Genomic DNA, 16034 nt, shown 5'->3' on the forward strand with positions numbered 1-16034 from the left:
GACCCAGCACCGATCCTTGTGGCACTTCACTGGTCACAGACCTCCAGTATGAAAAACAAACCTCCATCACCACCCTCTGTCTTCTACCTTTGAGCCAGTTCTGTATCCAAATGGCTAGTTCACCCTGTATTCCATGAGATCTAACCTTGCTAATCAGTCTCTCATGGGAACCTTGTTGAACGTCTTACTGAAGTCCATATAGATCACATCTACCGCTCTGCCCTCATCAATCCTCTTTGTTACTTATTCAAAAATCCCAATTAAGTTTGAGATATGATTTCCCACGCACAAAGCCATGTTGACTATCTCTAATCCGTCCTTGCCTTTCTAAATACCTGTACATCCTGTCCCTCAGGATGCCCTCCAACAACCTGTCCACCTCCGAGGTCAGGCTCACCGATCTATAGTTCCCTGACTTGTCCTTACCATCCTTCTTAAACAGTGGCACCACGTTTGCCAACCTCCAGTCTTCCGCCACCTCACCTGTGACTTTCGATGATCTCAGCAAGAGGCCCAGCAATCTCTTTTCTAGCTTCCCACAGAGTTCTAGGGTGCACCTGATCAGGTCCTGGGGATTTATCCACCTTTACCCGTTTCAAGACATCCAGCACTTTCTCCTATGTAATATGGACATTTTGCAAGATGTCACCATCTATTTCCCTACAGCCTATATCTTCCATATCCTTTTCCACAGTAAATGCTGATGCAAAATATTCATTTAGTATCTCCCCCATTTTCTGCGGCTCCACACAAAGACCGCCTTGCTGATCTTTGAGGGGCCCTATTCTCTCCCTAGTTACCATTTTGTCCTTAATATATTTGTAAAAACCCTTTGGATTCTCCTTAATTCTATTTGCCAAAGCTATCTCATGTCCCCTTTTTGCCCTCCTGATTTCCCTCTTAAATATACATTGTTGCCTGTCCCGAAGGTCCAAGGTTAAATGTACTCTCTGACTGTCAGGGAACACTCCTGTCTGTTAATTGTTGTGCATTCATCCATTGCTGTAGCCTCTGCTTGGTCTTGCCAATGTACCATGCCCCAGGGCATCCTTGCCTGCAGTGTATGAGATAGACAACATTGGCCGAGTCACATGAGTACCTGCCACGTACATGGTGGATGGTGTCCCTGCATGTAATGGTGACATCTGTGTCGAAACTCTGGTGCGTCTTGCAGCGTCTACCGTGACAAGATTGTATGGTGTTGTCCTGAAAGCCGGGCAGTTTGCTGCGAACAATGATCTGTTTGAGGTTTGGAGGTTGTTTAAAGGTGAGAAGTGGTGCCATGGGGAAGCTCTTGGTGAGGTGTTCATCCTCATTGATAATGTGTTACAGGCTGCGAAGATCATGGCGTAGTTTCTTGGATCCTGGGAAGTACTGGATAACAAACGGTACCCTGTCGGTTACAGCTCGTGTCCGGAGGAGGTCATTACGTTTTTTCGCTCTGGCATGTCGGAACTGGCGGTTGATGAGTTGAGCATCATACCCTGTTCTTATGAAGACTTCCTTGAGTACTTCCAAGAGCCCATCACGTTCCTCCTCATCTGAACAGATCCTGTGTATGTGTAGGCTTGTCCGTAGGGGATGGCTGTTTTAATATGTTTCAGGTGGAAACTGGAGAAGTGTAGCATCATGAGGTTATCCGTGGGTTTGCAGGAGAGTGAGGTGTTGAGGTGCCCATCCTTGATGGAGATGCATGTGTCCAAGAATTAGACAATAAAGAGAGACTCACATCATTAGCAGGAGAAAGCAAGGACTGCAGATGCTGAAGATCAGAGTCAAAAAGTGTGGCGCTGGAAAAGCAGGTCAGGCAGCGTCCGAGGAGCAGAAGAATCAACATTTTGGGCATAAGCCCTTCATCAGGAATTAGCAGGAAAAGTGAAGCAACAAATGGTATAAACAGATAACCTCTAAAAGAGCACCTAGAGACAGTTAGCATGGTATAAGGAGATTGTAAAACATGGTCTATGTGACTTCAAGAAAATAAACAATTGTAGCTTCACAGTTTAGCAAACACCCTAGTTCAGATGTAGATAATTTGAGCAGATCCTTGCATCCAAAGATCAAGGGAGGGAATGACAAAGACCAATTATAAGATAAGGGTGGGAGTGAAGTCATGTCCTGTTGTACATTCAGGATCCAAATTGGTATCTTTTAATAACTTGGTAAAGTTGAGGAAGTGATTGAATTTCTGTCATCAATGGAATTCAAGTAGATCCTCGTATTTAGTAAAGAAAACTAGTTTAGCATAGAACAAAAACAGAACATGATGGTGTGTTTAAGTGGCAGAGTCAGAAATCACACAACACCAGGTTATAGTCCAACAGGTTTCTTTGAAATTACAAACTTTCACAGCATAGCCCTTTGTCAGGTGAAGTGACATTTCACCTGATGAAGGGGCTACGCTCTGAAAGCTTGTGATTTCAAATAAACCTATTGGACTATAACCTGGTGTTGTGTGATTTCTGACTTTTTCCAGCCCAATCCAACATCGGCACCTCCATACCTTGAAGGGACAGGCAACAGGAAGCTCAGGGTCATTTTTATGTAGACAGAACAGTGGGTGGCACGGTGGCACAGTGGTTAGCACTGCTGCCTCACAGCGCCAGAGACCTGCATTCAATTCCCACCTCAGGCAATTGTCTGTGTGAAGTTTGCACATTCTTCCCGTGTCTGCGTGGGTTTCCTCCGGGTGCTTCGGTTTCCTCCCACAGTCCAAAGACGTGCAGGTTAGGTGAATTGGCCATGCTAAATTGCTCGTAGTGTTAGGTGAAGGGGTAAATGTAGGGGGATGGGTTGCTCTTCAGAGGGTCGGTATGGACTTGTTAGGCCAAAGGGCCTGTTTCTACACTGTAAGTAATCTAATTTACTTTTAAGAACATAGGTGTTCAGATTCTTCCCGTGTGTTCCTTGGGCTCCATTTCCACCTCTCATTTACTGTCCACCTCCCTCACCTCACCCCATTTTCAGTATAAAAAACATCCTTTTCCTGCATACCATCAGTTCTTAAGAAGGGTCACGGGACCCAAAACATTAACTCTCCACAGATGCTACCAGATCTGCTAAGATTTTCCAGCAATTTCTGTTTTTGTTCAGATTTTCAGCATCCCAGTTCCTTGTTTTATTCTTGTGTTTAACTCACTGCTGCACCTCTTCCAGGTATATCAACCTTAAAGAAGTTCTGCTCCTCTCTCCAATAGGATTTCCGTTCCAATATTTTTTCTCTTTCTTGTGCACCATAATTACTTTCGCTGTCACTCCTGGTGTTTGCCAAAACTTGTTTGCCAAACTCATATTCCTTAGTGACTACGTCCAGTTCAGACTCATCCACATGAATTCCAGCTCAAATTTCATCCTATTTTGAATCCACCCAGGATTATAAGTATCTCTGTGATGTTCAACACTCCTCAGGCACCTGTTCCCGCCTCATCCTGAGATCCACACTCAGTGCTATGTGTCGCCACATGCACACTCTCAACCTCGCACTGCCTCATGCTGGCTCAAAACTGCACTCCCTCCAAGTTCCACTTCATCATCTGGCTTACTCAACATTCTAACAAGAAACTTATTGTTTTCCTTTCAGACATCAAGGATAGGCCCTCACAAGATGCAACAACTCAGATTCCCATGCCCCTCCAGAACTTTCCAACCCTCCACTTCTCTCACGCCATCCCATTCTGAACCCCACCTCTTCTAGTGCATTTACTATCCCTCCTGACCTTCCGCTCTCTGAGCTGAACATTCTGTACTTGGAAAAGGGCTCAGTTTTATCCCTCTGAGATCCAACCTCAATGAACTTTGGGCACAACATGATGTTTAACTCTTCTTCAATCACCTTTGCCTCTGTGACCACTTCTTTGGACAAGAGTCCTCAACCATCCCACAGACCCCTTCATCCTCGTCCAAAACTCTTCCTCCACCTGCACCCCTCCCCCTGGTCTTTACCAGCACTCCAGCTGTTCAATGAAAACTGCTGATGTGCCATGGGTCACCTGAATTTCTCTGCACTCCCGCCTTTCCCCTCCCACCCCACTTCCACCCTATCAAACTCTGAACTGACTGCACGCTGTGCTCTCAGATCCAACCCTGACTTTGTAATCAAGCTTCCTGACCATGGTGGTGATGTTGTCATCTGGTGTACTGACTTCTATATTGCAGAGGCTGAGCGGCATCTCTCAAATACCTCCTCCTATTTCCCCCAGACCATGACCCTATCATGGAACATCACGCCATTGTGTCCACAACGTTACTATTCATCACATTTTATCTAGTGATCTCCCCACGACTGCCTTCAGGCTCATAGTCTTCCAACCCCTGGTCTACCCCCTTTCCAACATCCACAAAAAAGATTGCCCTGGCAGACTCATTGTTTCTGGTTGCTCCTGCTCCACAGGACTCATCACTTTTACCTCGACTCAATTATTTTCTCCCCTTGTCCAGTCCCTTCCAATTTGCACCACGATTCCTCTGACGTTTTACATCAGTTTCACAATTTCCAGTTTGTGGGCTCCAGTCTCCATCTTTTCACGATGGACATTTACACGTCCATCCCCCATCAGGATTGTCTCAGGCTCTAAGTCTTTCCTGAAAAAAGGCCTGCACCATCCCCATCAATCACCACCTTCCTCTGCTGAGCTCATCCTTACTCTGAATACCTTCTCCATTAACTCCTCCCACTTTCTTCAGGTCAGAGGGGTGACCATGGGTACCCACATGATCTCCAGTTATGTTTGCATCTTTGTGGGGTATGTGGAACATCCCTAGTTCCAATCCTACTCTGGCCCCCACCCACAACTCTTTCTCCAGTATATCGATGCCATCATCGGTGCTGCTTCCCTCTGTCTTCTGGAAATAGAAAGGTTTATCAATTTTGCTTCCAACTTCTCCCCAACCCTCACCTTCATTTCGTCCATCTCTGACTCCTCCCTTCCTTGACATCTTCGTTTCCATTTCTGGGGATAGGTGGCCGCCAAATATCCACTACAAACCCATTGACTCCTACAGTTATCTTTATTATACATCCTCATACCCTGCTTCCTGTAAAGATTCTATTCTATTCTCCTAATTCCTCCACCTCGGTCACATCTGCTTTGCTAATTAGGGGACGAGCAAAATGTCCAACCATCTCCCACACTTGGGCCCTTATTCCTTCTCTTTCCTCCAGAAGCAATAGGATCCCCATTGTCCTCATACCACCCTACCAACATTGATATCCAGAGTATCGTTAGCCCTTACTTCTGACACCTCCAACAGGAGCTACCACCAGACACATATTCCCCTCCCCTCCCCTGTCAGACTTCTGCAAGGACCGTTCCCTCCAGGGCACTCTGGTCCACTCCTCCTTCACTCTCAACACGCCCCCACAGCCTCACTATACCTTCTCCTGCAACCATGTAAGGTGTAAAACCTGCCCATTTACTTCCTCCCTCCTCAGTATCCAGGACTCCAAACACACCTTCCAAGTAAAGCACTTGACCAAGCTTCCAGTTGCCTGCCACTTTAACACACCATTCTGCTCCCTGGCCAACATCTCTGTCTCAGGCTTGCTGCAGTGCTCCAGCAAAGCTGGAAGAACAACATCTCATTTTCCACGTGGGAACCCTGCAGCCTTCAAGACTCAATATTGAGTTCAATAACTTTAGGGTTTAAGCATCTTGCCCCACTCCCACACTAGACTTTTTCATCACATTGGCTAGTACCACAATCAACCCATTCTCAGCTATAATAGTCCCCCATCAGCAGCTAGTGATTCTGCCAGACTGACTTTTAATTATCCCTTTATGTTCAGTTGTTTTCTCTCTCCTCCCCCCGCCTCCCCTAAACCCCAACTCAACCACCAAACCTCCCTTCCCTCCTTCCTCTGTATAAATAAAACATCCTTTTCCTGGCTATAATCCATTCTGAATAAGGGTCACTGGTCCTGAAACATTAACTCGGATTTCTCTCCTCAGATGCTGCCAGACCTGCTGAAATTTTCCAGCAATTTCTGTTTTTGTTCCAGATTTTCAGTATCCGTAGTTCTTTTGGTTTTTAGTTTACAATGGAGACTGTAAAGTTCATCCAAGAATCAAACTTCAGTTTAAAATGAACTTACAGCACGCATATAGCAGAACTCAAAATTGCAGCTTTTTGATCTCCCAAGGAGAGGGAGAGAGAAAAGAAGTGGGGGGGGGGGGAGGGGGAGCTGCTTCCCAGTTTGTTAGCTTTGTCAAAGAATTATAATATTAGGTGTGACTTTTTAACTTTAATTAGAACTGAAATGACAAATTTTACAACAATTGGTAGAAATTAGCACCTTTTTGTATCTCCTGTTATGAGATTAGTATGGAATATAAATTGTAAAATAGAAATTCAAGAAGTCATTACTGATAAGCAAGTTTCTAGTTGATTGGTAATTAACATGATGTAGCTGGCAAATGTCTGGGAAGGAATACGACTGTCAGTATTGGAATTTAATTGAATGAGATGTAAGATCTCAAAGTAAGTGATAGCAGTTATCTGGTAAACATCATTAAATCATGGGAGGACCTAGGACTGTCCGTTGAATTGTCCATCATTGATCGTGTGTTTACAGGATTGGATGTGTAGATTAGGGAGAGTGTGGTTAACAATTACAACAATGTTGCATGTAATTATTGTAATCCAGAATGTAATCCAAAAATGCTGCAGAAAGGCCAACTGTCCAGGGACCTCTCCCATGCTGCGTTGGTAAGGAGCTCTGAACAAACATTGATTTGTGCTTCTGCACATAGGACTCAAGACTCCTCTTTAAAATCTCTCCAACATCCTCACTTGCCAGAAATTCACCCAAGCTCCTTAAATAACACCTTCCAAAGCCATAGCCACATAAGAAGGACAAGAGCAGCAGATAAATGGAAAAGCCACCACTTGCAAGTTCCCGTCCTGATTTGGAAATATGTTGCTGTTCCTTCAGTGTCACTGGATCCTGAAATTCCCTCCTGAACAACATTATGGGGGTGCCTACACCAATGGACTCCAGTAGTTAAGAAGGCAGCACACCACCCCCTCTCAAGAGCAACTAGAGATCGGCAATAAATGCTGGTCCAGCCAGTGACGCCTGTATCCCGTGAATGAATACAGAAGGTCCATCAATATTAGAAAGAGTCAAATCTCCATTTGTTTTACAGACAGATAATACTGACCAGTAAAACTACTTAATCATTGTTAGACACCAACCTGAACTGTGGCTTTAGGGATCCAGGCCAAAGAAATAAATACTCTTTCCTTCATATTAAATCCCGAGAAGTGTACCATGAGGAATGTTACCAAGATTCTGACTACAAGAGCAATGCTCAGAGTTGCAATCCCAAGTCCTAGAATAAAAATATGGTATTAGTTTCAAGAAATGTGATACAAAGGTATAAGTGAAAATGAACAAGACTTAAAATAATTTCCAGGCTGATCCCCAAGTTAACAGCCATAAAGAATTTGACTCCATCTCAAAGCTACCATATTCTATACCCACCTCAGAGCTCCTGGAAACTTAAGTCAGAGGTACTATAAGCTGAGACACCCCCTTGATCGTACCTTGATCGTCTTGGTGGCCAGGTTTGCTAGTGCTGCAAGGGAGGGTTTAAACTAGATTGGCCGGGGGCTGGGATAGTAAACAGCAGGAGACAAGTACGAGGCTCGAAGGAGATACAATAATCAGAAATAGTAAGTTGAAGAGACAGGTCAGGCCAACATGACAGAAAGTGAGGAATGCCTGTTGGATTAAATTGCATTTATTTCAATGCTAGAGGACTACAGGTGAGGCTGATAAACTCAGGGTGTGGATAGGCACTTGGGACTGGGATATTATAGCCATTACAGAAACATGGCGAAGGAAGGGACAGGATTGGCAGCTTAACATGCCAGGGTACAGGTGCTTTAGGCAGGACTGAGGTTGTGGAAGGAGGGGAGGGAGAGTTGCATTTTTTTATTAAGGCGAGTGTCACAGCAGTAATCAGAGATGAAATAACTGAAGGATCATCCAGTGAGGCTTTGTGGACAGAGCTAAAAAATAAGAAGGGGATGGTGACGTTACTATAGGCTGTATTAGGGGTTGTACTATAGGCCCCCAAACAGTTAACGGGAATTAGAGGAACAAATATGCAAGGAGATTGGGGAGACATGCAGGAGCAATAGGGTTGTCATAGTGGGGGATTTTAATTTTCCTGACATAGAGTGGGACTGCCATATGGTTAAGGGCTTAGCTGGGGTGATGTTGTTAAGTGCATTCAGGAATGTTTCCTCAAGCAGTATATAGAGTGTCTGACTTGGGAAGGGGCAACACATGACCTACTCTTGGGAAATAGGGCAGGACAGGTAACGGAGGTGGCAGTGGGGGAGCACTTTGGGACCAGTGATCATAGTTCTATTAATTTTACAACAGTTATAGAGAGGGTCCACAGGTTCAAGTTCTAAATTGGGGCAAGGTGAATTTTGATGGAATTACAGAGGAGCTTGCAGGGATTGATTGGAGTAGTTTGTTTGCAGGCAAAGGGACCTCCAGCAAGCGGAAGGCCTTTAAAAGTGAGATAGCTAGAGTTCAAGGTCTTTATGTTCCTGTGAGGGTGAGGGCAAGAAAAAGAATAACTAGAGAGAGAATAGGGCTCCTCAAGATCCAAAGTGGACATGTATGTGTAGAACCGTAGGAGATGGGCGAGGTTCTCAATAAATATTTCTCCCCTGTGTTTATCGTAGAGAAAGATTTGAAGATTAGGAACTTGAGGAAGTTAGTGGTGATATCTTGGGGGCAGTCCATATCGCAGTAGAGGAGGTGTTGGATGTAACAGAATGCATGATGGTGGATAAATCTCCTGGTCTTGACCAGATATATCCAAGAACACTGCAAGAGAAGAAATTGCAGGGGCCCATGGCTGATATTTTTTCATAATCATTAGCCATGGGTGAGGTCCCAGAAGTAGTAAATGTTGCGCCATAATTTAATAAGGGCTGCAAAGAAAAACCTGGGAACTATGGACCAGTAAGCTTAACATCTGTGGTGGGTAAGTTACTTAAGAAGATTCTGGAATGACAGGTTTTGATTAGGAATAGTCAATATGGCTTTGTGCATGGAAGATCATGCCTCACAAATTTGCTAGAGTTCTTTGAAGAAGTGACCAGGAAGGTTGACAAGGGCAGGGCGGTAGACGTAGTCTATATGGATTTCAGTAAGGCCTTTGATAAAGTTCCATATGATAGGCTGCTCCGGAAGGTTAGATCACAAGGAATCCAGGGCGAGCTGGGAAATTGGATATAAAATTGACTTAATGGTATGAAGCAAAGTGTAATAGTGGAAGGATGCTTGTCAGACTGGAGCCTGTGACTAATGGAGTGCCTCAGGGGTCGGTGCTGGGCCCATTGCTGTTTGCTGTCTGTATCAATGATTTAGATGAGAATATACAAGGCATGATTAGTAAATTCACTGATGATATTAAAATAGGAGGTATCGTGGACAGTGAGAACGGTTATCAGAAACTGCAGCAAGACCTTGATCAGCTGGGGAGGTAGGTCGAGAAATGGCAAATGGAGTTTAATATAGATAAGTGTAAGATCTTGCATTTTGGAAAGTCAAATCAAGGTAGGAGTTTCATGGTGGGGTACCCTAGAGTTTCAGGGTAGGGCCTTAAGGAGTGTCGTGGAACAGAGGGACCTTGGAAATCAGGTGCATGGTTCTCTTAAAGTGGAGTCACAGGTAGACAGGGCAGTGAAGAAGGCTTTTGGCACACTGCCCTTCATCAGTCAGGGCATTGAGTATAGAAGTTGGGAAGTTATGATGCAGTTGTACAGGACTTTGGTGAGGCCGCACTTGGAGTACTGTGTTCAGTTTTGGTCACCTTGCTATAGGAAAGATGTTATTAAACTGGAAAGAGTGCAGAAGAAATTTACAAGAATGTTGCCTGGATTCAACAGTCTGAGTTATCGGAAAAGGTTTGGACAAGCTAGAACGTTTTTTCTTTCGATCGTAGAAGACTGGAGGGGGGATTTTATAAAGGGCATAAGATCATGAGAGGCATGGATAGGGTGAATGCACTCACTCTTTTTCCCAGGCTTGGGAAATTGAGGACTAGAGGGCATCAACTTAAGGTTAGCGGGGCAACCTTTTACCCAGACGGTGGTACACATATGGAATGAGCTGCCAGCAGCGGTGATTGAGGCTGGTACATTAACAACATTTAAAAGGCATTTGGACAAATACATGGATAGGAAAGGATCTGAAGGATATGGGCCAAGTGCAGGGAAATGGGATTAGTGTCAACAAAGAACAAAGAAGAACAAAGACAATTTACATCCCAGGAACAGACCCTTCGGCCATCCAAGCTTGAGCCGATCCAAATGTACTGTCTAAACCTGTCGGTCAATTCCTAAGCATCTGTATCCCTCTGCTCCCCACCTACTCATGCATCTGTCCAGACGCATCTTAAATGAATCTACCATGCCTGCCTCTACCACCTCTGCTGGCAATGCGTTCCAAATGCCCACGACCTTCTGTGTGAAGTACTTGCCGCATGTAGCCCCCTTAAACTTTCCACCTCTCACCTTGAATGCGTAACCTCTTGTTATAGAATCCCTCACCCTGGGAAAAAGCTTGTCTTTAGCCACCCTGTCTATACCCTTCATGATTTTGTAAACCTCAATCAGGTCCCCCCTCAATCTCCTAACCTATTCAACCTCTCTTCACAGCTAGCACTTTCCATTCCAGGCAACAGCCTCGTAAACCTTCTCTGCACCCTTTCCAAAGCGTCCACATCCTTTTGGTAATGTGGCGCCCAGAACTGTAACGTATTCTAAATGCGGCCGAACCAATGTCTTGTACAATTGTGACATGACTTGCCAGCTCTTATACTCAATAGCCCATCCAATGAAGGCAAGCATATTATATGCCTGGTTGACCACTCTGTCCACCTGTGCAGCAACTTTCAGGGTACAATGGACCTGCACTCCCAGATCTCTCTGCCCATCAACTTTTCCCAAGGCTCTTCCGTTAATTGTATAATTCGCTCTAGAATTAGTCTTGCCTAAATGCATCATCTCACATTTGTCTGGATTGAAATCCATCTGCCACTTTTCTACCCAACTCTCCAGTCTATCTATATCCTCCTGTATTCTCTGACAGACCCTTATGCTTTCTGCTACTCCACCAATCTTCATGTCATCTGCAAACTTGCTGATCATACCAACAGTGCCCTCTTCTAGATCAACTATATATATTACAAACAACAGTGGCCCCATTACTGACCCCTGTGGAACACCACTGGTTACCTTCCTCCATTTTGAGAAACTCCCTTCAACTACTACTCTGTATCTGCTGTTGCACAACCAGTTCTTTATCCACTATCTAGAACACCCTGCACAACATGTGATTTCACTTTCTCCATTAGTCTACTATGGGGAACCTTACTGAAGTCCATGTACATGACATCAACAGCCCTTCCTTCATCTAACAACTTGGTCACTTTCTCAAAAACACTATTAAGTTGGTAAGGCACGATCTCCCCCACATAAAACCATGTTGCCTATCACTGATAAGCCCATTCTTTTCTAAATATAAATATATCCTATCCTTCAGTACCCTCTCCAGCAACTTTCCCACCAGATGTCAGGCTCACTGGTCTGTAGTTACCCGGAATATCCCTCCTACTTTTCTTGTACAGGGGTACAACATGAGCAAACTTCCAGTCCTCCGGCATCTCACCTGTATTTAAGGATGCCACAAAGATATGTGTCAGGGCCCCAGCTATTTCCTCTCTCGCCTCCCTCAGCAACCTGGGATAGATCCCATCCGGTCCTGGGGATTTGTCCACTTTAATAACCTCTAGCCTACCCAACACATCTTCCCTACTTATGCCAATGTGATCCAGACTAACCAAACTTCTATCTCTAATCTCAAGATTCATCATGTTCCTCTCCTCAGTGAACACTGATGCAAAGTAATCATTCAGAATCTCACCCATTCTCTCAGGTTTGACATACAACCTTCCTTCATTATCCTTTAGTGGACCAATCCTTTCTCTAGTTACCCGCTTGCTTCTTATAAAAGAATAAAATGCTTTGGGATTCTCCTTAATTGTGCTTGCTAAAACTATTTCATGACCCCTTTTAGCCCACTTGATTCCTCGTTTAAGACTTGTCCTACTCTTCTGATATTCCTCCAGGGCCAGTTCTGTTCTTAGCTGCCTTGACCTTATGTACGCTTCTCTTTTCCTTTTGGCTCGTCGTACAATTTCTCCTGTCATCCATGGTTCACAAATCTTGACCTTCCTATCCTTTGCCTTCAGCAGGACATGCCTATCCTGCACTATCTTTAATCTATCTTTGAAAGCCTCCCACATCTCAAATGTGGATGGATATTTTGGTGGGCATGAACCAAAGGGCCTGTCTCCATGCTGTAGGACACTGTGATTCTATGCCAATGTACAAGTGCAGCAAGTAATTAATAGAGCTAATAGTGGGTTCATGCTTATTATGAGGGGAATTGAATAAGGAGGTTATGCTTCAGTTATACAGGGGATTGATGAAACTACATTTGGAGTACTTTGCCCAATATAGTGCACACTGCTTATTTATTATCTTAGTTAAGAAAAGGATGGAAATGCATTGGAAACTAGACTAATACCGAGAATGAGAGTATTATCTCATGAGGAAAGGTTGGACAGGCTAGGTTTGTATCTACTGGAGCTTAGATAATTAAAACTCCTGAGGAGTTCAGATAGAATGAATGTGAAAAGAATATTTCCTCATTTGGGAGAATCTAAAGTTAGAGTCACTATTTATAATCAAGGGCTTGCCTGTTTAGGACAGAGGTAAGGAGTAATTTCCTCCCCCAGAGGGTCGTGATTCTTTGGAACATTCTTCATGAAAAGGCAGTGAAAGCGCAGCTTTTGAATATCTTTAAGACAGAGGTTGATGGGATTCTTGATTAGCAGGAGGAGAAAGGACAGTAAAAGTAAGTGGGAAATCAGAATTTTCAGATCAACCATGGTCTTAGTGAATTGTAGAGGAGTTTCAAGGAGCTGAGTGGCCTATTCCTGTTCCTAATTCATACGCTTATATTGACCCACAGAGTTTCTCATGTGCTAGCAGACTCCAGAAGCCTCTGGTCAGTTCCTAGAGATCCTGTCACTCCTTCAGTGCTATCTAACCCTGGAAGACTTGTATCCCCAGTACTGAAATATCCTGTGTCCTTGGGTCTAAGTGCCTGTAGAGGATGTTTCTTCAATGGCATTTTAAGGCGTGACCCTGCTTTAAATGGAACATCTCAAACAAAACCCAGTTATAGGAAGGAATGGACTTCCATTATGTAGCAACTTGTGGCTGCTCAAATCATCCCAAGTACTTTAAATTAAAACCTTTGAAAACTCGTCATTGTTATCTGTAGATAAAATTGACAGTCAATTGGCACCTGGTATCACCACAGCTCAGTCAGTAACACTCATCTCTGGGTCACATGGTTCAGGGTTCAAGGTCTACATTCCAGGGATTGGGAAAAAACAAATCAAAGTTGACACAAGAGTTCTGTAATGAGGGAGGGCAATGTCAGAGATGCAGTTTTGTTTGGATAAAATAAACATCCTTTGTACTTTGAAGAAAAGCTGGAAGATCTCCCAGGTGACTTAGGGACAGTAATGATCCATCAATCCAGGCATCATCACATTGCTGTTTTAGATTACTTACAGTGTGGAAACAGGCCCTTCAGCCCAACAAGTCCACACCGATCCGCCGAAGCGTAACCCACCCATACCCCTACATTTACCCCTTACCTAACACTACGGGCAATTTAGCATGGCCAATTCACCTGACCTGCACATCTTTGGACTGTGGGAGGAAACCAGAGCACCCGGAGGAAACTCACACAGACACGGGGAGAACATGCAAACTCCACACAGTCAGTCGCCTGAGGCGGGAATTGAACCCGGGTCTCTGGCGCTGCGAGGCAGCAGTGCTAACCACTGTACCACCGTGCCGCCCACGGTAGTTTGTAGGATCCTACAACTAACTGATTGCTGTGTTTCCCACACGAAAACAGTGATTACATTTAATTGATTGTAAAATGCTTTGAGACATCCAGTGCTTACAAAAAGTACTTCTTTTCGCAGGAAGGCCCCACAATGACGCAAACAATGTCAGTCTTGAGTATTGTTGAAAAAAGGCACATTTTGTCAAAACTTTTCTGCTTGTACTCATCAGGACAATTTGAAGAATACCAATTTATATTCTATGAGAGGAGCATGCTGATTGGTTAACAAGTGGAATCTGATTGGTGGAGGTGCTGCCATGGGTAGTGCACCAGTTACTGATAATTGAAAGCATTTTAAACAAGACAGGCTGCCTCTGATTAGTCAAGGCACTTCCCTGAGAAATGAACCGCAGAATAGCTGTCACCCATTTAGTTGATTCGAAATAGATGTAAATTTTTTTTTGTGTGGTGTTGGTTATGGGGTAGTGATGGCCAGGACACAGTCAGTTTTTTAAGATTGAGCTTTAGGATCTTTTAACTTCATATAATATGGCAGTCGGGGCCTCATTTAATTCCAGCTTAAATTAATCACTTCTGATTATACATAGTACTTAGTGCAAGTAGATTAGTTGTTACGCTCATGTTTCTGGAGTGGGGTTGAACCATGATTTTCCTACTCAGAGGTGAGTGTGAAATCTACTGAGCCAAAGCTGATAACAGATCAAATGATCATGAAAAAGTGACGATATTGAGTATTACTGAAGAGAGATGTGTTGCCAATGCCATTCTTGACTGAGGGACTGCTTAAGAAGAATTATCCAGAAATAGAAAATAAAGCAAAACTCTGCCATTCCTCCCTTCCTAAATTACCTGCAATATTCGATCTCAATGATCATCTTACTTAGTTGGAACCCAACAGTAAAAATACTCTTTAATCAAATTTGAAATCTCTTACCGACAGTATATGAGTTTAGTGAACTAACGGATATTTCGGCCCCAATCAATCCAAACAGTAATGGCTGGAAGATGGCCCAGGCGTTGGCTGTGATACCCTCTGCTCCACCCTACAAGCCAGAGAGTAAAAAGAAAATTGACGTTTGTTTGCAAATATTAAAAGAAGATAGATTACAATAAATGATGGCCTTAAAGCACAACATAAACCTTGAAATCTAAGTTAAAGTCTTTCCACACACCATTGAATTAATGTCCTGCAGAGATCAAGTACATAATGTCAACTATCTGTGCATGAGTATAACAACCAATTCAACCTCTTTATATTCTGTCAGCCCACAAATATATCCAATATCATCAGAATGACTTTCTGGCAAAATCTCAAATGGCAGTTTTACTTACAATTGATCTTTGGGAAGGCTTAAACTTTGTTTTTAATGTTCTTATCATATCCAAAACAAATTCCACACCTTTGACTCGATCGTCATTCCACTGCTTGTTGCTCAGATGTTCCATAACAAATGAACAGACTGTGCATTATCATCACCTAATTTCAGCTGTGAAACATTACTTAGGAGAAAGTGAGGACTGCAAATGCTGGAGATCAGTGTCGAACAGTGTGGAGCTGGAAAAGCACAGCTGGTCAAGCAGCATCTGAGGAGCAGGAGAGTCGACGTTTCAAGCATAATGTCTTCATCATCTTAACATCGACTCTCCTGCTCCTTGGATGCTGCCTCACTGGCTGTGTTTTCCAACACCACACTCCGTAAAACATTAGAGCTGAAAATGTGTTGCTGGAAAAGCGCAGCAGGTCAGGCAGCATCCAGGGAACAGGAGAATCGACGTTTCGGGCATAAGCCCTTCTTCAGGAATGAGGAAAGTTTGTCCAGCAGGCTGGATAAAAGGTAGGGAGGAGGGACTTGGGGGAGGGGCGTCGGAAATGTGATAGGTGGAAAGAGGTCAAGGTGAGGGTGATAGGTCAGACTGGGGTGGGGGCGGAGAGGTCAGGAAGAAGATTGCAGGTTAGGAAGGCGGTGCTGAGTTCGAGGGATTTGACTGAGACAAGGTGGGGGGAGGGGAAATACCTTGTCTCAGTCAAATCCATCGAACTCAGCACCGCCTT

The 16034-nt window shown here is 44.0% G+C and overlaps 1 protein-coding gene across 1 annotated transcript in view; it reads right to left on the bottom strand.

Annotated features, from left to right (window-relative positions):
* LOC122539553 (sodium/hydrogen exchanger 9B2-like) overlaps positions 1-16034 on the bottom strand; it is a 129569-nt gene that overhangs the window by 15749 nt on the left and 97786 nt on the right. Inside the window, exons 10-11 of the mRNA XM_043674535.1 lie at positions 14916-15024; positions 7195-7331 (exon numbers count right to left, since the gene is read on the bottom strand). Of these exons, the coding sequence (XP_043530470.1) occupies positions 7195-7331; positions 14916-15024 (246 nt within the window). The remainder of the gene's footprint in view (positions 1-7194; positions 7332-14915; positions 15025-16034) is intronic.

This window comes from Chiloscyllium plagiosum, chromosome 32 (assembly GCF_004010195.1).
Source record: "Chiloscyllium plagiosum isolate BGI_BamShark_2017 chromosome 32, ASM401019v2, whole genome shotgun sequence".
Lineage (NCBI taxonomy): Eukaryota > Metazoa > Chordata > Chondrichthyes > Orectolobiformes > Hemiscylliidae > Chiloscyllium > Chiloscyllium plagiosum.